This window comes from Hemibagrus wyckioides, linkage group LG24, assembly GCF_019097595.1.
Source record: "Hemibagrus wyckioides isolate EC202008001 linkage group LG24, SWU_Hwy_1.0, whole genome shotgun sequence".
Taxonomy (NCBI): Eukaryota; Metazoa; Chordata; class Actinopteri; order Siluriformes; family Bagridae; genus Hemibagrus; species Hemibagrus wyckioides.
Window position 1 is genome coordinate 21092885 of NC_080733.1, and position 23731 is coordinate 21116615.

The window sequence follows — 23731 nt, forward strand, 5'->3', positions numbered from 1 at the left end:
GTGTAAGTTAAATTTAGCAATTAATTGTAGCATTAAGTGTGTAGCGAGTAAGTTAAGTGATAGAGCACGAAATGAAAAACTCCGCCAATCTCATCTCCTCCACCTCCGCTAGCATCTTCGTCTGATCTTCAACGTAAATACACTTAATAAAACCAGTTTATTTCTTTACATTCTCTTTTATTATGTATTATTATTGTTTTATACATTATTTGTTATTTATAAAGTACATTTTTCTTATTTAAAAACACAAAAAAAATTGGTGTGGTTTTTGGGGGGCTGCAACGGATTAATAGCATTTCAATTCATTTTAATGGAGAAATTTAATTTCATATACGAGCAAATTGAGTTAGGAGCTCGGACACAGAACCAATTAAACTCGTAAGTCATGGTATTACTGTACTAACACTTCTTTAAAGCATCTTTACTTTAGAGAATTTTTTCACATCTGCCTAAAACTTAGGCCATATTCTGAATTCTCCTGTGAATTTCTAGATTTCATTTTAAACCTAGTTGTTTATTTAGACAAAGCATTAATTGTTGGCGACTTTAATATTCATTTTGATAAGTCATAATTGATGATAAAAATAATCCTATATTTTATTTAATACTGTAGCAAAATGAACTATGAATAAAACCACTGCAGAAAAATGCACACTATCATTATGCAGCAGTAATGACTTCATGAATTATTTCACTAACAGAAATAGATAAAGGTTTTAAACCTTTAAAAAATTTCTGAAATAGAAAGGTTTAAAACCTGTCAGTTTTATAGCTAATCCTGTAGATAATCAGCACTGTAAACATTAGAATGTTTCACTTCCCTTAGAGACTGATATAATTTCACTAATTTCTTCTTCAAAATCGACTTGTGTCCTAGATCACTTACCTACATGTTTCTTCAAACAGATAATAGCAGTAGCAACTGAATCTCTTCCAATATTATTAACTTCTACTTTTAGCACTGGCTATGTACCTAAATTTGTGTCTCCTTACTGGTGTTACTGGATCTGGTTACTGGTTACCCCTTGGTATAATTATTGGTAAACATGGTATTAGCTTCAACTGTTGACACACAGCTATGTGTTTCAGCTAAATCAGATGAGAGACACCAGCTTATTAAGTCTGAAGAATGTGTAAAGGACATTAGACACTGGATGGTCACTAACTTCCTCCTGCTTAACTCGGACAAGACAGAGGTGCTTGTACTAGGACCACATGCAGCTAGAAGTAAGCTTTCTGATTACAGAGTAATGGTGGATGGTCTTTCTGTTTCATCTTGTCCAGCAGTAAAAGATCTTGGTGTGATTATTGACTCAAGTCTTTCATTTGAAGCTCATGTAGATAATGTCACTAGTGTAGCCTTCTTTCATCTCAGAAATATTGCTACGATAAAAAAAATATAATGTCACTACATGATGCTATAAAAAGGCCTTCAGTGTGTCCAGACTGAAAACATATTTGTTTAGTCAAGCTTGTTATGAATATTTTTTTCCTAAGTAAAAGAGAAGATCTGGAGGGTTCATGAGCATAGATTGTTCTTGTGAACTGGGATGTTTGGATGGTATCACTTTTTTGCCACTGTTGAAAGAACAACTAAAAGAAGCTGTAGTACAAGCCGAGAAAAAGAATAAAATGCCCCAGTTTGGTGATGTCAGTAAGCTGCTTGTTTGATGCAGTTATTGAGTAATATTGTGTTTATATTAATATCTACAATACCTGCTGTATCTACATTTAAATGATTTAAAAGGAGAATGTGTGTGTGTGTGTGTGTGTGTGTGATCAGAGCTCTTTATACTGATGTTTCTGATGAAAAGGTGAGCAGTTTCCCAGCATTTCCTGATTCACCTGTGCAGGTATTAGTGCATGGCAACACAGTCCAGTAGACTTCACTGATGACATTGTGAGTATTTCTTTCTCAGAGCTCATCATGTCCTGTTGTATTGTCCGTGAGTTTCAGCTCATCCTCTGTGATTCTCCCATCAGCATTCTGATCTTGGCTGGTGAACATCTCTCTGATGATTACATCAGCATCCATTGCAGGGTGAAGACGACCTTTGCTCATTGACACCTGCAGCCTGATGAACGCTGCAAACTGGAGAGATAGATAGAGAGAGATAGATACAACTTTATTGTCATTGCAAAGTACAGGTACATAGCAACGAAATGCTGTTTAGCATCTACCAGAAAATCAAATAGTAGAAATTGTGCAAATGAACAAGTGCAGATAAATATGTAAATATTTACATCAATAAATAAGGCTATGTCAGAATGTGCATAAAGAAGTATGTGCAAGTAGTATTTACAGCAGATAAAGTGTATAATTATAAATTGTGCAAAAGTGTGTGCATTATGTACATTGTATGTACAACAGTAACAGAGATAATATACAGTGTTTAAACAGATAGTATATAGCAGTGATCAGGCGCTACCCGGGTGGCAGCCTGTTGCAGCAGCTCCCAATTATGTTAAACTTTTTTAGCATTTTTGGTATTTTTTTCATACTTTGTGTTGAATGTGACCTGCACTATGGACATCAAAGTCGAGCCGAGGTTTTTCTGCTTTTTGTCCTCTTTTGGATTTTGTTTACGGTCGCATCAGGAAACACTGCAGCAGCGTTCCTATTGTTTACAAGCTTTTACAAGCTGGTGCTCTGTGCCGGGCCAAAAGGAGATGATACAGACCAGCACTACTGTCCATCATCATGGGGAATGTGAGATTTCTACGCAACAAGATGGATGAGCTAGCTCTGACCTGGCATCAGAGGGAATTCCAGGAGTGTAGCATGATGCATGATGTTTATGGAGTCATGGCTAACTAACCTAACACCGGATACAACTGTAGCTCTGGGCGGATTTCAGCTTATGCACATGGACAGAACGATGTAGAGTGGTAAGAGAAAGGGAGGAGGGCTGGCGGTATTTGTGAATAATAGATGGCGTAAACCTAGTCACATCACTATTAAAGAACAAATCTGCTGTAAGGACATTTTGCTGTTAGCCGCTGGCATGAAACCATACTATCCGCCCAGGGAATTATCACGTTATCGCAATAGCTGCATATACTCCCCCCTCTGCTGATGGTGAATCAGCATGCAATGGTTTGCATTCTGTTGTTAACAGACTGCTGACACAGAATCCAAATGCCCTTCTCATTATCTCTGGAGATTTTAATCATGCCTCCTCTACATACAAACCCTTTGTATGTAGGCAACCAGCTGTTTCCCGCACAGTGAGGACATGATCTGAAGAGACCAGCGAGGCTCTGAAAGACTGTTTTGATACAATGGTGTGTGAGGAACTGTGCAATCCACATGGGGAGGATATTGACAATTTAACAGACTGTATTATGGACTATACTAATTTCTGTGTGGAGAATACTGTGCCCACCAAGCCTCTACGGTGTTTTCCCAATAACAAGCCATGAACTAACCCTGAAATAAAGGCTCTCCTAAAAGAGAAAAAGAGGATTTTTAAATCACGAAATAAGGAGGAGCTGAAAACTGTACAGAGAGAACTGAGAAAGAAGATCAGGAAAGTAAAAACATGCAGGAGGAAGATGGAGGATCTACTGCAGCAGAATAACGTCAGCGGTATGTGGAAGGGGATCAAAACCATTACTGGTTATAAGGAGCCCAGATCTCAGTCTGAGGGTGATCAGAAGTGGATGAACGACCTGAATCTATTCTTTAGTAGATTTGATCAGCTACCCTCCACATCCCCAAACAGTCCACCATGCTGTTGGAACCCCCCTTCTCTGCTTCTACAGCAAGTCTGGCCCCACCTCTCCTCTCTGTGCTGCACTCAGCTCACAGCCTACCCACAATACATCTCTCCACAACACATCAAACCTATCCCCCCTACCAATTCCACCCAGCCCCCACTTCATATTGCCCCTCACAGAAGCCCAGGTGAGGAAGGCTGCAAGCCCAGACAGCATCAGCCACAGGCTCCTTAACACCTGTGGAGATCAGCTGTGTGGCATATTGTTGTAATGTTTGGTCTGAGCCTAAAGCTGGGGAAGGTGCCACAGCTGTGGAAGACATCAGGTGTGGTATGTGTACCAAAGACGTCTCGCTCTAAGGATTTTGGGGACTATAGACCGGTAGCACTGACCTCACATCTGATGAAGACGCTGGAGAGACTGGTGCTTACTCATCTCTGACCTCTGGTGAGCTCATCAATGGACCCACTTCAGTTTGCCTACCAACCAGGCAGAGGTGTTGAAGACGCGGTCATCTTCCTTCTTAATCACCTGGAGAAGGCTGGGAGCACAGTAAGAGTAATTTTTTTTACTTCTCTAGTGCTTTCAACACCATCTAACCTGTGCTTCTGAGGGATAAGCTGCAGTACATGGGTGTGGACTATTGTCTGTCTACCTGGACACTGAATTACCTCACAAATCTACCACAGTACATGAGGGCTCGTGAATGTGCATCTGATATGGCTATCTGCAACATGGGAGCCCCACAGGGAACGGTCCTGGCCATGTTCCTCTTCACTGCCTACACTGCAGACTTCATGTTCAGCTCACCATCTTGTCACCTACAGAAGTTCTCTGACAACTCTGCCAGCGTCTGATGATGATGACAGGGAATACAGAGAACTGATCCAGGACTTTGTGGACTGGTGCCAACAGAACTGCCTCCAGATAAATACAGGAAAAACCAAAGAGTTGGTGGTGGATTTCCACAGGCACAAACACCCTTCACTACCACCAGTGAACATTCAGGGAAAGGACATTGAGAGAGTGGATTCCTATAAATACCTGGGTGTTCACCTGAACAACAAACCGGACTGGACAGATAACACGGATGCAATCTACAAGAAAGGACAGAGCAGTCTCTTTTTGCTGATGAGACTATGGTCTTTTGGAGTGCAGCATCTCTACGGCAGACAGGAATATACGTATATGTACATATTCACTACTCAAAAAAAGTTAAGGATATTAGGTTTTCGGGTGAAATTTCAGGATTCACCTAAAATGCACTATAACCTTTACAGGTGAACTTAATTTGATCTTCTCTACACTTTTGAATGCACATGTCCAACTGTTCAGTGTTTCAGTACTTTTTGCAGAACTTTTTTTTTTTTGCTGTTCTCTAACAAGGTTCTTAATGGCAAAATTCACAACTGGTGTTTGATCCATGAATCGACCAATAAATTTTTTGGTTCAATTAGAATTGGTATTTAAACAGTCCTCTTCATCATGCTGCTCACATTTTGACATCATGAGACCAAGACGACACCTAACAATTGATCAACAGTACCTCGCCATTGCAAGGCTTCAAACAGGATGTTCTCAGAGAGAAGTGGAACCGGATGATGAATGCCACTCAACTCCAGGCACATTTAAGGGAGGTGAGAGGCACTCAAGTGTCATGTAAGACCATTTGAAACGGTTTACATCAGCATGGTCTGCATGCTAGACAACCTGCAAGGGTACCTGACCACACCACCAGGCATCTTGAAAGGGCCAGGGAGCATTTACTGAGGAACCAGTGGGACTCAGTGCTGTTCTCTGATGAAAGTCGATTCACGTTGAGCAGAAATGATGGCCGTCAACAATGTTGGAGACGTCAAGGAGAGCACTATGCATCAGCCACTGTTGTCACCAAATGAGCCTTTGGTGGTGGTGGTGTTACAGTCTGAGCAGGTGTGTCTACTCAATACAGAATTGCCCTACATCTTGTGAATGGTACAGTGACAAGCCAATACTACCTGAATAACATCATTAATCCAGCCATTGTGCCCCTGCATGAACAACACAAGCCTAATTTCATCTTCATGGATGACAATGCTCCAGCTCATCGAGGTCGCATCATTAGGGAACGGCTGCTGGAGGCTGGGGTACCTCAAATGGAGTGGCCTGCACTTTCTCCAGACCTGAATCCCATAGAAAACCGATGGGATCAGCCGAGTCGCAGTGTAGAGGCTCGTAACCCTGCACCCCAGAACCTCAATGACCTGAGGGATGCCCTTCAAGAAGAGTGGAATGGCATGCCCGTGCAGACAATAAGTCGACTCGTGAACAGCATGAGACATCGTTGTCAAGCTGTAATTGATGGTCAAAGGCACATGACAAATTATTGAGACATTGACATTTTTTGTTGTGGTATACCCTCCACTGTTGTTGGCTTTTGTTTCAATAAATTGTTTGAGATGAGGAAATCACCACTGCAGCTTCTACTTAAATGCCCTACTTTCATGATATAATATCACTGTAGTGTGAACTTTTTACATTTTCCATAAATTTCACCCAAAAGCCAAATAACTTTTTGTGAGTAGTATATATATACACTATATTGCCAAAAGTATTCGCTCACCCATCCAAATAATCAGAATCAGGTGTTCCAATCACTTCCATGGCCACAGGTGTATAAAATCAAGCACCTAGGCATGCAGACTGTTTTTACAAACATTTGTGAAAGAATGGGTCGCTCTCAGGAGCTCAGTGAATTCCAGCGTGGAACTGTGATAGGATGCCACCTGTGCAACAAATCCAGTCGTGAAATTTCCTCGCTCCTAAATATTCCACAGTCAACTGTCAGCTGTATTATAAGAACGTGGAAGTGTTTGGGAACGACAGCAACTCAGCCACGAAGTGGTAGGCCACGTAAACTGACGGAGCGGGGTCAGCGGATGCTGAGGCGCATAGTGCGAAGAGGTCGCCAACTTTCTGCAGAGTCAATCGCTACAGACCTCCAAACTTCATGTGGCCTTCAGATGAAAGGCTCAAGAACAGTGCGCAGAGAGCTTCATGGAATGGGTTTCCATGGCCGAGCAGCTGCATCCAAGCCATACATCACCAAGTGCAATGCAAAGCATCGGATGCAGTGGTGTAAAGCACGCCGCCACTGGACTCTAGAGCAGTGGAGACGCGTTCTCTGGAGGGACGAATCACGCTTCTCCATCTGGCAATCTGATGGACGAGTCTGGGTTTGGCGGTTGCCAGGAGAACGGTACTTGTCTGACTGCATTGTGCCAAGTGTAAAGTTTGGTGGAGGGGGGATTATGGTGTGGGGTTGTTTTTCAGGAGCTGGGCTCGGCCCCTTAGTTCCAGTGAAAGGAACTCTGAATGCTTCAGCATACCAAGACATTTTGGACAATTCCATGCTCCCAACTTTGTGGGAACAGTTTGGAGCTGGCCCCTTCCGCTTCCAACATGACTGTGACCAGTGACCAAAGCAAGGTCCATAAAGACATGGATGACAGAGTCTGGTGTGGAGGAACTTGACTGGCCTGCACAGAGTCCTGACCTCAACCCGATAGAACACCTTTGGGATGAATTAGAGCGGAGACTGAGAGCCAGGCCTTCTCGTCCAACATCAGTGTGTGACCTCACAAATGCACTTTATACTTTTGGCAATATAGTGTGTGTGTGTATATATATATATATATATATACACTGTGAAATTACAATAATTATAACCCTGTGCAATACAAGAGTGCAATAACAACAATTTAAGATGTGCAATAACCAAGTGCAATTGTTTGTGTGTTTTTTGTGAAATTATTGTTATTCTTATTTTTTTGTCCTGTATTTATATAGATTCCTTATCTTGTCTGCTTCATATTTGCACATTTTTCTACTTTGTTGCTGCTGTAACGTGGAAATTTCCCCACTGTGGGATGAATAAAAGTTTATCTTATCTTATTTTATCTCATATAAATATTGTATATATAAACAGATAAATAGATAAACTAGGTGTAATCTATAAAGTGGACAATATGTACATTATAATGATATTACACAAAGAAATATATTATAACAAAATGTACAGGTTGGAGCAGAACTGCAAGGTGGTAAGTGTAGTAAGACATGACTAGCAGTGTAATGTGGAGTTCAGTAGATTTATGGATATAGGAAAAAAACTGGTCCTAAACCTGCTGGTTCTGGAGAGGGATTGTGTATGATTATTGTATAATATTGTAACAATATTATTAAATATTGGCCCCCCCTCCTTGATATAATTGCTATAAACATAATATAAAAATAAAAATACAATGTGCTTAATTGTGATTTTATGTTACTCTACACAAGGCATAATACTAAATGAGTGAAAGATCTATATAGTTTGCAAAATCATTTACAAATAAAAATGTGAAGTTAGTTCTGATGCAACCAGTATCTTAGATGAAGAGGTATGAACTCAGAGAATCACCAAAGAGACCAAAAGTAATTTTCCAGACTTCACGTTGTAAATGGATATATTTCCAGAACTTTGTCCGGTCTTATTTTTATCACTTCTTGAGCTTGTTGATGCTGTTGTTTAGACACAGTTTAACCCTAGAAATCTTGTAAACGTTTTAAATAAAATGTTCTGTATTTCTGCATAAATTTGACCTGAAATCTGATTTTTAAAAAAAAACTTAATCTAAGTACTAAAACCAAAGACAAAAGCTTAAGAATCCTGCACAACATGTTTGAAGAATTATGGCTTACAAAACTAATTCCTGAATCCTCCTTTCAAAACTCTTTCATCTCAGGGATGATAGTGGGCTTCCTTGCATGGACTGCTCTTTTTAGGTCATTCTACCACATTTCTACTGGGTCAAAATGTTAAACTGCTTCTAGCACTATCCAGAATTAATAGGTCTATGAAAAGTGACAAGCTGTCCTGGACCTAAGGCAGTAAAGTTATAAGTAAATATGTAAGTGATACTGCCATTCCCAAGCTTCATGACAGGAATGAGGTCCTCATTGTATTTGCAATGCACTGTTGAGTTTTTGCCAAACGTAATGCTTTTTTTTTACCAAACGTAATGCTTACAGACCAGTAAGTTTCTGGCTTATCCACATGATCTTGAGGAAACTACAGATGAGTAGCAGTGTTCTTTTTGGGAGAGTAGTGACTTCTTCTTTGATATACTATGCCATGTACACAGTAATTGTTCAGTGCTAGCTGGTGGACTCTGCTAAACTCATGCCTGTTTGCCATCCCTATGATTAAAAGACCTGACATTAATTATAGGTTCCACTTTAAAATGACTAATACCCATAGAAATGTACGTGTTTTTTCTAAAAAACAAAAACAATAATTAAAAAAAAAAACAATATTAAATGTTTAATCATTTCTCAAGGACTAAGATCTGATCACATTTCAGATCAAACTGATGCAGAAATACATAAAATTGTAAAGGGTGCCCAAACTTTCTATCAGCACGGTATGTTTTCAAAAAAATGTTTTTCTTATAAAAACAGAGTAATAGACTAACAAAATAACACAATAAAATGCTTCACCTCCTCAAGTGGAACTTCTCCATCTTGGTTTAGGTCCATGAAGCTAAACAGGGGATCAGGAGTCTCCTCCAGCCAGACAAACAGGAAGCCCTTAGGAACACCTTTTCGCAAATCTAGCAACTCCAGTTCAAAAATTAACACTGCATCTGCTGGAACCAGAGAACCTGTAACACATGAAACAAATTGAAATTAAAGGGGAGATTTAAGACCATTTCCTCATGATTGTAACATTATCTTATTGTTTACTGACAATGTTTAGACTTTGTATTCAGTAATAAATGATTTAACCTTCATTTTGTCCATGTCCAAAGTGGGGGGGCACGATCACTTCCCTCTTCTCTCCCACACACATGCCCTTTAACCCTTGATCCAGCCCCTCGATGACCTCTGCTTGACCCAGTGTCGCCTGTGCAGGTCTACCCAAGTCAGTACTGTTGAGAGCATTAACCCAAAATATTTCAGCATCATGTCTCCACACTGCATGGAAAGTGTGATTTTCGTCAGTTAACGACTGTTCACAGGAATGTGCAGGCAGCACAGATAATTGTCGGGAACTTCCAAAAATTGATGTGAAATAGGCTTGGCAGTTGCCCTGCCATGTTCCTATCACCTTGGCCTGGGTTTAGCTTTCATATATAAATGACTACAGTGAGCTATACAAATGCAAACTAGGGTAGTGTGGGGAGGGGGAACTCACTGATTGAGAGTGGGCTTATTACCCATATGTAAAGAAAGATCTGTGCATTAGTAATATTAATCATCAAACATCGACGAGGAGAGACTGATTATAGGTGTTTAATAGCAGAAATATATAATAAATCCCTTAAGTTTATAAGGAAAGCCATAAGAAGCGGAGGGGTGTATCTCTCTATGCATGTGCACTCTTGTATGTAAGTATGTGTGTGCGGACTGCGATCTCTTCAGCTGCAATACAAGAAAGCACACAAACAGAGAAAAACTGTTTGAATGGCTGTGTTTTGTGATTGATTGCGTTCTGTATGGACACAAATTTCCTATCGCTGGAATTGTATCATAAACAAGTGAATGGGACATACTATGAGACCGTGTGCAGAAATTTCCGGTACAGCCAGAGCTAGCAAGTGTGGCTGCAGCTAATGAGACCTCAGCTCAGAGTCGCCAGAGGAGGAAGAGGGTAAGACAGATTAGAATTAAATTCATTTTATTTATTTGTTTTGCATTAGTATAAACTGTAATGATGTACATATTGCTTATTAACAATGTAACAAATGTGTTTTCAGCTCTTAGAAGTGAGGCAAAGTGTACTGGCTGCAGATGAAGTGGACTTCTGGAGGGGAATCACCACTGACATGATGTCAGACGAAGAAGACGGTACCATTGATGGAGTCTCAGGGTGGATTGTGAGACCTCCATCGTTCCACAGCCAGGAGCTCAGCAATCTGTGTGCTAAGCTGCAGACGAGACTAGAAGCCAGTCCAAAGTATGCAGAACTGCATCACCGGCGTCTGCGAACTGGGCTGCGGTCTAACAGAACGCCATCGCATACCTACGACCCCGAGGCAGCAAAAAGACATTTGATGCCACACGTGATGCCACGAAGATAATCTCTGGTTATTTTTGTGTATTTATTTTTCCTATGCCTTATTAATAAAACTTACATTTTATCAACATGTCTCTCTCAAATGTCTGTTTTCCTAATATTTACTATTAGCCTTTATGACACCTGGGTGATTCTCACGAAACCATTGAAACACCACGGCACTAATGATTTTAAATATAAAATGTGTAATTTAGTAATATAAAAATAGAATCAGAATCAGAATAAAGACAGTACTGTTCTCTACCTTGCACAATGTGTAATTTCAACATGAGAATGAATTATTTTTCTATTTTACTGCATTTTCTGCTGAAATTCTCATTACCGCAACGTGTTCGGCTGGGTCTGAATATGTGTTATGTTTTAATTTAAACAAATTAACATAAATAAATGGATGTTCTACTAGATTATTCTAGATGACAGAATTTTTTTTACTGAATATTCATGTACTGTATAATAATAATGAAAAAAAGTATGAAAATGATGTGTCCATGCCTGATGTTCTCATCCTCCACAACACCTTTTGAGGACTGTTTAAACACACATACAGAATGGAAATAAAGTGTGATTATGAGTGATGGAGCACATGGGACAGTTACTTCAAGATGGTGACCAGGTAAGATCATCTCTTTATATCTTTCCAGTTAAATATTCTATTGTCAGAATGTTAACATGACTTTTTGATTATCATTACCCAAACAGGAAGTTTTCTACATTTCGAAAATTTTTAGATTTACAATTTTTTTATGAAAATGTACTTTATTGAGGTCTAATTATATGCACTGAGAAAAAATGAGTAAAGCCATCATGGCTTCTCTATTGTTAGCAAAACATCCTGAGGCACTTCATCCTCCACAACACCATTCTCATACAGCACAACCATTTAAGGCCAGTTGTGGTAAACAGAACTTTAAATATCTCTTATGAATTTAATATTAATATAAAATTTCCTAAATGTTGATATTTTGCTTTATGATTTGTTTCACTGTAGACAGTCAGCAAGTGAGAAAAAAAAAGCTTTAGCAAAGGTCAGGGTGACAAAGTTCAGGGAAAAATTCTACAGAAACCCAGAACTGCTGGAGGAGTAGAGAAGAGGGAGGTTAGGAGAGAGATGGAGAGGTTAGGTTTGGAGATTACAGCAGGGGTAATTAGCAATAAACAAGTGTATAAGTGTGTCTCAGTATAAATCTCAGACTAGTATAGTTATCATTACCAAAATAATTAACCTCATTACCGAAACCTATATATCATTACCACCTCATGTATATTAGATGTTAATTTAATTAATAGAAATATAGTACTTTGATTTTAAATGCATGTGCAAAATCTTAAAATGATGTTCTCTCAGGTTTCTCACGTCATTTTGAAAAAATGTCAGGTTTCTTCAAAATATAAAGAAAAAATGGTTGTAAATTGTGGACGGTGTTGCGGTAATGAGAGAAATCAGTCAAAATTTAAAAAACTGTTAAATTAAAAATAAATATTATTTCAGAACTTGAAGTAACTGTGCATGACTATTAATAATCCATATTTAAAACTGTGAGAATGTATTTGCTTTTCTATCAGTGCTGATGTTTTCAAAGTGTTGCGGTAATGAGATTTTTTAGGACTTATTTTGGAAATTATGTTCAAAAAGCTGTTAAATGGTAAGTAAATTTTTTAAATTAATGTTCACAAATACTCCAGACTTTGTTCTTAATGTCTGAAAAAAAAGTTAATTTAAGCAATTTTAAAATTTTCATGTTTGAAATTTTTAAAACCAAGATTTCATGAGAATCACCCACCTATACACCTATATTGTTATATCTTTAACGATTTGTATAGATTAATATATATATATATATATATATATGTGTGTGTGTGTGTGTGTGTGTGTGTGTGTGTGTATATAATATAAAACGTTTACTGAAAACGGTATTATAATTGCCCAGACTGACCAATGGCAACACATGTCTCAGCCAATCACAGGTGATCTTTCTATTTTGAAAGTTTTGCTTTCATCCAATGGGTACTGTAGACAATTCAAGGTGGTTTCATTCATATGCTAATTCACATTTCGTACCTTGTACCTCCACACACACCTCCCTCCCCATACACCCCATGGTATGATTCTGACTGTTTCTGTCACCCGCGAACGGGAACTTCCCAGGCTTTGAACTGTCGATAACTGCCGACGATTAGAGAAGTCATCAGGCATTCACAGGGACGAAAATGTACCTTTTCATGCAGTGCAACTAGTCATCAACACATGCCAAATCTAAATGACACTATGTGAGGACTGTAAGTATATGCAGTGTGTGTGTGTGTGTGTGTGTGTGTGCGCGCATGTAAGATTTGAAGGGAGAGGGGGTTTGGTGGTGTGAAGTCTTTCTTGTGCACTTACGATGAGTAAAGTCGGGTTCCATCCAGCAGCGAGCAGTTGTAGTGGTAAGTGACAAGGTCATTCGCAGCACTGGTGCTGTTACATTGTTGAGGTTTGTGGGTAATCTGAATGTCCACTGAGTCTTTTGGATTGTGGAAGTCAATGATGTGGAGGTCAAAGATCAACACTGCTGAACCAGGAATAAGGTTACCTGTGAACAAAGTGCGCACACAGACACACACACACTCACACAATGAAGAATTCAGGTATTTGTGTGTGGGTGTGTGAGTGTCTCACCTGTCCCATTCTCTCCATAGGCAAGGTGTGGAGGAACGATGATGTGTCTCTTTTCTCCCACACACACACCTTGCAAGGCTTTATCTACTCCGGCAATCACGTGACCCAAGCCCACAAATGTATTGTATGTACCTTTGCGCTGGTAGCTGTTTGTGTGTGTGTGTATGTTGGATGGGGTGGGGGATATGGGTGGGGGTAACAAGAAGCACATTAATATTTATCCAAAAACATTGATAATGTAACACACATCCTATTAATAGGCTCTTTGTGGACCTAACCCGCACCATGGGTTTTACAGACCAGCTACATTACGTTGCACTAAACTCTACATTGCACTTAAACTTGTGTGATGAAGACCAGACTCTTTTAGTAAACACCCACATTTGTCTACTTGAAACATGGGAGGACCTGCTAAACTCATACCTGCTTGTCGTTCCTTTGATTAAAAGATCTGACTTTAAAAACCTCTTTAAAATAACTCTCATACTTTTTCTGACAAAAAATATTACATTTTGGATTTAACTGAATTTGGGATTGAATTTTGCTTAATAAATAAATGTAAAAACAATGATTTGCATAATTTGTTCAACATGTTCTATTTATCTAGGTAGGACCAAGATCTGATCACGTCAGGTCATATTGATGCAGAAATACAGAAAATTGTAGGTTTCCAAATTTGAAGGTTTCCAAATATTCTAGCAGCCCTGTATGTTCTCAAAAAAAAAAACTATGAGGTCCTAATAATCTGATGATGGATTACTCACCTGGAGTCAAACAGAGTTCCATCTTGGAAAGTTCCATTGTAGTGATAACGTATGAAGTCTCCCTTCTGTGATTTTCTTCTGCATGGCTGAGGAACATGGAGAATCTCCACTTGAACATCATCCTTCACATTAAACACATCAATGAGCAGCACATCAAACACCACTGTCGCATGAGCTGGCACCTTCACACCTAAACACCAAACACACACACACACACACACACACTCACATATATATATATATATACCTATTAATATCAAATTCCACTATCACATAAACCAGCACCTTCACAAAAAACCTCAAAACCTGAGTGCAAAATCCACCTATCTAAACCTGGATGCAGGAACATGTTAGATTTCTGCAAATAGCCCTAGAGAGCCCATAGTTTAGTTTTTTCAGAACACTTCCATAGATATTAGGTTTCATTGTGGTAAGGCTCCCATTAGACAATGGTGATTCTCTGTCTTTCTCTGTTGAGCTATATGTCCCACTCCCAAGCTCCAAATGTTCTGAGTTCCCAGCATGGCCACTTTTAACTACTTCTTCACTGCTCTATCAAAATACATGTTTCTTTAGTGTTTCTTGACTGCTATATGTGCCTTAAATGATAGATAAAACTTGGTTTTATCCACAGATATCAGCTATAAAAAATATAAAAATAAGGCCAACCCAAAAGTGCATCCAAATTTTTATTGTTACTTTTTTATTTTGTTTTCCAAAGATGGTAACATGTATGTCTTCATGTTTATGTACATGTTCAAGTGTTTGTTAAGTCACTGGTCATTTCGAGACTTGACTACTGCAATTTTACTGGCAGGTCTACCTCTGATTGCAATTTGTCCACTGCAAATGATCCAAAATGCAGCTGCATGGCTTGTTTTCAACCTGCCTAAGTTCTCCCACACCACCCCACTGCTGCGTTCCCTCCACTGGCTTCCAGTAGCTGCACACATCAGATTCAAAACACTGACGCTTGCCTACAAAGCCAAGAATGGACCAGCACAATGTTACCTCAAAAAATTTTTACCTCGCACTCCACCTCGCTCTCTCAGATGCACTAGCACGGCTCGACTACTCTCACCATCTCTCAGGGTAAAAGGTAGGTATACATCAAGACTCTTCTCTGTTCTGGCACCAAGGTGGTGGAATGAACTTCTCCTAGATGTCCATACAGCCATACATACTTACCTTTTCCTGAAGCATTTAATCTAGCTTGTATTTTTCCCTCTATTGTTATATGTTTATAAAAAAAAACATGTAACCTATTGAACCAGTGTTAATAATAATGCACTTTTGTGCGTTGCTCTGGATAAGAGCGTCTGCCAAATGCTAGAAATGTAAATGTACAACCGTGAGTCTGCTATACATCAGCAGAACCACAACTTTCTATTGACCTCAACCGACTAGCATGCTATTGAGAGGACAGAGCCATGGTTGAGGGCAGCAAGATGTGCAGTGGTGGGGTTTGTGTTTACATCAGTGATGTGTGGTGTCATGATGATGTGGTAGTCTCCAGATACTGTTCACCCCTGGTAGAGTTCATGGTCATGAAGTGCTGACCGTTCTATCTACCGAGGGAATTTTCTAACATAATGTTGAATCCAACCATGCCATTAGTAAACAACAGTAAGCCCATCCAGATGGATTTCTCATCATGGCTGGGTTAGGGTTCCCACTTTGGCTTCTCTGACACTGTTACACAAACCAGCTCAGAGGCAGGTACAAGTGTGGGCAGAAGCTGCTTCCTCATCACTGCAGGACTGCTTTGACCCACCACAGACTGAGGCATGATCAAGAAGGCAGTCACTTACAAGCAGCAAATCAAAATCTAGGAATACACAGAGTCAGTCACTGCCTACATCACCAAATGCACTGATGATGTACCAGAACTCAGGCAAATCACCCCACATTAATATTTATTTAATCACCTTGTGGACTCTTTCTTATGGAGCAGCAGGCTGGTTCACATCAGATAAATTGTTCTCCATGATCCTAAGATCAATTGTGGCTTTGCATTACCCAGTACCCTCAATATTACTGGGCCTGCAATCAGTAAGCTCCTCTACTAGGTTAACAATCTTAAAGTAGATGATACTGGGCCAGTATGGGAACATCCTCCTCATAACACTCGCTCCATTCATTAATCTGCTCTCAACTACGCTTCACCAATATAAATACTACTGAGAATATATAAATCCTTTGTTTTAAACACAATAAAGGATCCAATATGGATCCAACAATTCAGTCTACACAGACCCTTTATGTCTTCTCAAATGAAACAATTTCTGCAGATACAGTTTTCCCCAAATTCCCATGGTGCCCCCTGAATCGAATGGTGACTTTTTCCTTCTTTCTAAAAGAATCAGTGTCTGCTTATTTCTACCATTTATGACACAATTGATTCCCTAAATCCAGGTAACCGTAGGAAACAAACAGGAGCAAGATTAAACTATGCCATGTGATATCAAAAAATGTAGATATTATCACATTGTCTTGTGTTAATTACAGGCATTTGTCTTATGATTTATTGTTACTCTTCTCTTACAAATGTCAAGTAAAAAAGATTTTAAAAAACAGTGAACTGTTGTATGTAAAGTTCAAGATTAATATTATACTTATATTTAAATATATTTGTATTTACTCCTAATGAGAAAGCCTGAGGCAATAGTGGCAAGGATATACTCCCTGAGATGGTAGGAGGAGGAAACCTTGAGAGGAACCAGAATCAAAAGGGAACCCATCCTCATTTGGGTGACACCAGAGAGTATGAATAAGCATAAACACTGGAGAGTGTGATTATTACTTTTTACAGTCATAAACAGTCAGTTGGAGTTGTGTAACTGGAGCTACTGAGCAACTCAAATTCATTATAGAATCTGAGTTCATTATAGATTTAACACTAAGAAGTACTACATTTTTACTTTTGAAGCTGTATGCAGACTTGTTGATTTGACACCCTGAAGTTAGAGAAATCAAAGTTTGGATCGCTACCTGGAGTTTACAAATACAAATTCTGAATTGGACAGTTGGATGTTCCTTGGCCTGTCCTGGTTGGGGTAGGGAATTATAGATATTATATTATGTAGATATTTCATATGTTTCGACATTCCAATTCCAATATCTGAATGTTAACTCCATTGCTTGTCAAAGGGGTGTTAGTGTGACAGGCCTAAATGTATGTATGTATATTGAAGTATGTACGTACATTTTGTGTCATGTATATAATTATTTAATGTCATTGTGGGAAAATTTTTATGACAATTTGGGCAGTTTCTAACTACCCAACTACTGACATGCCTTCCAATGTAGGGAAGCAACCTTAGAAAGCAGAAACTACCATTAACAAAGTTTGGTACCAGTATCCAAAAAAGGTAAACATTTTTTCTGGCATTAATTCTTTTTGTGTGTTATTTATTCATTCATTTATTTATTTATTTATCACTATTACCTTTTACTTTTGTCCAAAAGTGCTATGTGTTCTTTTGGCAAAATATTTTTTGAAGAAGCCTCCATCATTCAACTCACACTACACAAACTTACATCATGGTGTGACAGTGATTGTGTGCTTGTATATACCATATCCTTTTTCCCCGTAGGCTAAAAACGGTGGGATGATGATGGCGCGTTTCTCTCCCACACACATTCCTATTAGCCCCTGCACCATGCCGCTGATCAGGTGATCCTCATCCACGTATGTGTCATATGTGACATTTTGTCCATGACTGTGAAAGAGTATAAATGAATGCAGCAGCTCTTTATTAGTTTATTGTAATGTCTCTCAGTAATGTAGCATTTGTACCTGGATTCGAAGTTTGTGCCATTAATCAGAGAGCCGTTATACAGATATCGCACAAAATCACCATGCTGCACAAAGCGGCGACAGGACAATGGCTTAAAGAGAATACGAGTGTCCACACCATCATCCTTATTCCACACATCCAACAACACTACATCAAATACCAGAGTTGCATCTGAAGGAATCATTGTACCTGAGAGAGTGAGACAGAGAGATAGACAATGTGACAATGTAAGGACAGTTGACTGTAAGGAACAGATGGATGTGGCTCTGATGTTATTTCCCCTTAAACTCCATATGTAAAACATAACTGCAGTCTACCTAATGTCGGGTTCACACTGCACAATTTTCAAAGTCATCAGATCACTGTCGCTTTCACACTGCACGACTATCTATTCAGTTGCTGCTGTGTTCACACTGCACGATAGATCGGCGACAAGAGGTTTCACACTGCATGACTTCACAATAGGAAGAATCGCAGACAACTCTGTCTGGTTCGCAAACTGCCTTTCACAACCGAACATACGTGAGAAATGATAAGGAAATAAAGCAAGATCACAGGTGATGTCAGATTTCTCGCTTAACTGGAAAAGGAACCCTGCGGGGGACAAGGATTGTGTGTTCTGCATAATTGAACAAATGAATCATTTTGCAATGTGCTGATGCGGCTGGTTAAGCAAATGTTTCTGCTTTATTTCTGTTTGAGGTAATTGTAAAGCTTATTTATTCTGATATAGCTATATTTAAGACATTTTAGTCTGATAAAAACCTATAAACTTTATTAAACTATAATATTGTGCCCTAACTGAAGCCGTGCTTGCTGATATTGTGGTCTATAACTCCTCCCCGAACTGTCATCTCACTCCCTCGTTGGCTGTAGGTCATCGCCAAGGTATTTTTCAGTCAAAACTCCTTTCACACTGCACGACTTTGAGTCTCCGACAGGTCCAGATATTTGGCATGCCAAATATTTCATATATGAGTCGACTCAGATTGAGTTTCATACTCAATCTGGTCATTCATACTGCGCAATTGTCACTCACGTGCACGCACTCCGCTTTGCCTTGATTTTGCAAAACTAGACGGCGACTGAAGTTGTGCAGTGTGAACCCGGCATTAGATACACCCCTGACGCTAAGACATGGTTCTTAAGTTCTGAGGTTTGAAATTACCAGCTCCCGAGATGCCATATCCAAGGTGAGGGGGAATTGTGATCTTCCTCCTCTCATTTACGCACATCCCCACCACTCCTTTGTCCAAGCCTGGTATCACCTTACTGTCCACACCCACCGGTACAAACAATGCCATGCCCTTACGCTCACTCAGAAACAGAGAGAAAGTAAGAAAGAATGAAGAACATTCATTAATTCATTCACACATTCATTATTTTTTCTTCTTTTCTCAGTGTGTGCTGAGGTGGCAGCAGGCTGAAAAGATCAGTAAGCAACACTGTCTACAAACAAAGTCTTGTGTTCAGGACTCGCTGTTTCTATTGACAAAATATTTACCCTCTGAGAACAGCCATTGTGTCCATAGATATCAGTAGGGGTTAATCAGAATGTAATAGGACTCACTTATAATGGTGGTCACACTATTTAACTAATACCAACATTGTGATTAAATACAGAATATATAGTCACATTTCCACAGCCCGAGACCATTATCTCATCTCATTTAAAATGTGTCTTAATCATAATATATGCACTGTTCCACACTATCATGTCAAAAATACATTCACATTAGTTACTGTTATTCAAATTAGTAATACATATGAAAATCCCAGTTATCACCTATGATTGGTTCAGCGTCTGAACCCAAAGAATTTGATCAGGTGACTGTGCTTAGAGTCAACATTTCAATACACAGATAATTTAGCTACAATTAAAAAATATTTAGAGAAAAAAAATAGCATATTGGAATAACAATCACACATGAACCTTTAAACAGACCACAAAAAATGAAAATGTAAATGCCTCAAACTAAATTAGAAGTATTTTAAACAGCATGGAAGGAAAGCCTCCTGAGCTACAGAAATTTCTTAGTGCTGCTAGATCAGCATATCTCTCACCCTAATTGATAACAAAAATTATCTTAGATTCTTATCTAATTTTTCTTTTCTTTCCTTAGCGTTTGTCCCACACATTTGCAGGGTCCGCTGTTTGTAGAGGATCAATCGACCCGCGTGATTTGGCACAGGTTTTACACTGGATGACCTTCCTGTCGCAACCCTGCCATTTTTTTTATCCAGGCTTGGGACTGGCACTAACAGTCAACTCCTCAGCAGCTGGGGTGGCGCCCTGCCTGGGAATCGAACCTGGGCCGCGGCAATGAGAGTGCGGGATCCTGCTGCTGGACCACCAGGAGGCCATTTAGATTCTTATCTAATACTGTAGCAAAATTTAGAAAAAAAATGACCACAGAAACATACACACCATCAATATATAGCAGCACTGATTTAGAAATGATTCCAGTAGATAAACTGAAAATATCAGATGAAAGACTATTAATTTAGAATCATAAATTTTGATAGCTCATCTTGTAGATAAGCATATTACAATATATTGTTCAGAGGGCAGAATGATCTAAAACTACAGGTCAATCACACCTTCCCTTTATCTCCAACATCCTAGAAAAGGCTGTAGCACAGCAGTTATGTTTATACTTACATATGAATAACATTCATGAAAGAGTTAGGGTTAGGGTTAGGCCTCATTATAGCACTCATTAGGCCTCATTATAGCACATTGACAGCACTGGTTAAAGTGGTAAATGACCTGTTACTGACCTCTGATCAGGGTTGTGTCTCCTTACTGGTGTTTCTTGATCTTAGTGCAGCTTTTGACACCATTGACCACACTGTTCTACTTGACAGACTAGAACATGTTGTTGGTATTAAAGGAACAGCCCTCTCCTGGCTCAGGTCTTAATTGACTGACTGTTATCAGTGTGTACAGTAGGTCTAGATGGTGACTTCTCTAAACATACCAAGGTTATGTTCTTAGGCCCAATGCTTTTCTCCTTATATAAGCTACTCCCTAGTACAATTATTTGCAAACATGGTATTAGCTTCCACACAGCTATATGTTTCAGCTAAGTCAGATGAGAGACGCCAGCTTTTTAAGATTGAAGAATGTGTAAAGGACATTAGACAGTGGATGGTTACTAACTTCCTCCTGCTTAACTCTGACAGACATGCAGCCAGAAGTAAGCTTTCTGATTACAGAGTAACTCTGGATAGTCCTTCTGTTTCATCTTGTCCAGCAGTAAAATATCTTGGTGTGATTATTGACTATTATTGGTCTTTAATTAGAAGCTCATTTAGATAATATCACTAGGGTAGCCTCCTTTAGCTCTAGGTTGGTTATTGTAATGCCTTACTGTCTGGATGTTCATAAACAAGCATAAACAAGCATAAACAAGCTCCATTTAGTCCAGAATCCATCAGCTAAAGTCCTAACTAAAACTAGGAGATATGAATGCATCACTGCATTGGCTCTGTTAAATTTTGCATTTCTTATTAAATATTACTACTGACCTGTAAAGCACTGAATGGTCTTGCGCCACACTTTTTATGATCTGCCACGCCTACTTCGATCAAAAGATGCCTCTAGCAAAGGCCAGGGCTTATGTAATTGGAATAGCCTTCAGATTAGTGTTTGGGACTCAGACACTGTCTTTTTTTAGGTAAAGAAGCAGATCTGGAGGGTCGATGGGCATAGACGGTCACACAGGGTCACTAAAGTTTGTGGATGGTGTAGGAGCTGTTCGATTTATGTACCAGGACACCCTCATGTCTCTCTCATCTTTTTATGTGATAATAAGCATACCTTATAATCTGTATTTCTCTCTCTAATTTTAATTCTAACCTGTGTCACCCAGATAAGGATGGGTTGCATTTTGTTTCCGGATGTTTCTTCCTAATACTGTCTCAGGCTTTTTTTTGTCATCATAGCAGAATTGCTCAATAGGAACACATTTGTTAATCTAATATTTATGTCACGGATATATATTTTTCTGTAAAACTTGTAACTTAGTTAAAGTGCTAAACAAATACAACTGAATTAAATTGAATTAAACTGCTGTAAGTATTAATAAAGGTATTAATAAAGTCCACTCACCTGGAGTCGAAAATCCTCCCATCCGGAAACGATCCGGTGTAATGGTACCGTACATAATCACCAACCCGAACCTCTCTGCCACAGCGGGTGGGTAACGAGTATCTGTCAATAAGCAGCTCCTCACTGGGACTAGCGTTACACATCGCGCATGCGAGATACGCATACAGCACACTCAGTGCCACATTTACAGCCATCTCTCTCTCTCTCTCTCTCTCTTACACACACACACTCAGAAAACTTTTCCTATAAAACTGAAACTGTCACTGATGTCGCCAAACAAACAAACAAAAAAAAAACAACCTTTGTAAACTTCACGGTTCCGCCTCTTTTTGTAGACGTGTAACAGCGCTGTTCTTGCAGAGAGAGAGAGAGAGAGAGAGAGAGAGAGAGAGAGAGATGGATCTCCAGTCTGCAGTGATACAGCAGCAATGAAAACGTTTCTCAGTAAAACAGCACATGTGCACGACGAACCCAACTAAACTGAAATTAATGGAAACAGATAATCACAGCTGTAACAGGAGCACAGCTGGACAACTACCCCCAGGTCCTAAACTCTCTCCTCTCTCTCTCTCTCTCTCTCTCTCTCACACTCACACACACACACACACACACACATATACACTTCAGTTATGCTGGATAGAGCGGGTGAAAATTTAGCTGCAAAAATGTCTCCAAGTAATTAGAGGAGCCCCCATTTTTTTTAGCAAAGCACACAAAGAGTCAATCTAATCACAGGGAGACGAATGTTCATCTGCAGTCTCTACATAGGTAGATGTATTTTCTTAAATTTATTATGTATTTAGGGACACGCTGTATTTTGAAAAAAGTTTTGAAATGCCACTACTTACAAGATCATGAACACAGATCTATTAAACGCATGTGATTCAGAGCATCACTGTTTACCATGCTCCAGTGTTTACAGCTTCACAAGCATCGAAAAGTTGATCATCAATCAGTGTAAACTTTTCTGCATGGTATGTAGTCATGTTTTAAAGGGAGCAAAATAAAATAAAAATAATAACAACAATAATGACAATAAGCCACTTTTAGCCACTGTGAGTGAGAAAGTGGAACAGTGGACTTCCACTGTAGGAGGATGTGACGCTTATGTGATGTGAAACTAATAATTTTCTTTATTAACTGAGCGACAGGTAGGGTTGCTAATGTACTCCCAGTATAGTGGACACTGTGCTGAAATAAATTTAACAATACATGTTTTCATGCTTCTTTTACATGCTTCTTAAGTTCTACCACACCAGATCACTGTTATACTCCATCCTCTGGCTTCCTGTAACTGCTGCATCAGATATAAAACACTGATATTTGCCTACAGAGCCAAAAATGGACCAGCTCCCTCTGACCTCACTCCCTCAGATCCTCTAGCACTATTAGACTGGTCCCACCATCTTTAAAGTCAAAAGTCAAAGTCAAAGAAGCTTTATTGTCACTTCAACCATATATACAATCAAGACACAACGCAGACTCTTGTGCAAAAAACAGTGTTTGACAGTGGGTGCAAAGGAGAGAAACAGGTTTAGTACAGTGAATAGCAGCAGAAGTGACAGAAGTAATTTAGAT

The 23731-nt window shown here is 39.3% G+C and overlaps 1 protein-coding gene across 2 annotated transcripts; it reads right to left on the minus strand.

Moving 5' to 3' along the window:
- Positions 1-242: 242 nt before the first annotated feature.
- fkbp10a (FKBP prolyl isomerase 10a) lies at positions 243-22690 on the minus strand. 2 transcript variants are annotated; one of them, XR_009203446.1, is made up of 11 exons: positions 22154-22690; positions 19208-19356; positions 18039-18228; positions 17816-17961; positions 14240-14429; positions 13476-13621; positions 13200-13389; positions 9529-9671; positions 9241-9404; positions 4113-4261; positions 1955-2092 (listed from the first exon to the last, which is right to left on the minus strand). XR_009203446.1 is itself a non-coding variant. In XM_058377808.1 (10 exons), the coding sequence occupies exons 1-10, from the start codon at positions 22345-22347 to the stop codon at positions 1916-1918; spliced, it is 1689 nt and encodes a 562-aa protein (XP_058233791.1). In that variant the 5' UTR covers positions 22348-22690; the 3' UTR covers positions 243-1915. The 2 variants fall into 2 exon arrangements, 1 of the variants encoding a protein (XP_058233791.1); XM_058377808.1 differs by lacking the exon at positions 4113-4261 and having other exon boundaries at positions 243-2092.
- Positions 22691-23731: the final 1041 nt, after the last annotated feature.

Bases quoted from the DNA above. Each gene is read 5' to 3' on its own strand.
- fkbp10a (XM_058377808.1), bottom strand. From the start codon at position 22,347: ATGGCTGTAAATGTGGCACTGAGTGTGCTGTATGCGTATCTCGCATGC. The intron at 13,622-14,239 runs GTGAGTAATCCA...ACACACAAACAG, and splicing joins GGAACTCTGTTTGACTCCAG to CTACCAGCGCAAAGGTACAT. The intron at 13,390-13,475 runs GTGAGACACTCA...CTTTGTTCACAG, and splicing joins CTATGGAGAGAATGGGACAG to GTAACCTTATTCCTGGTTCA.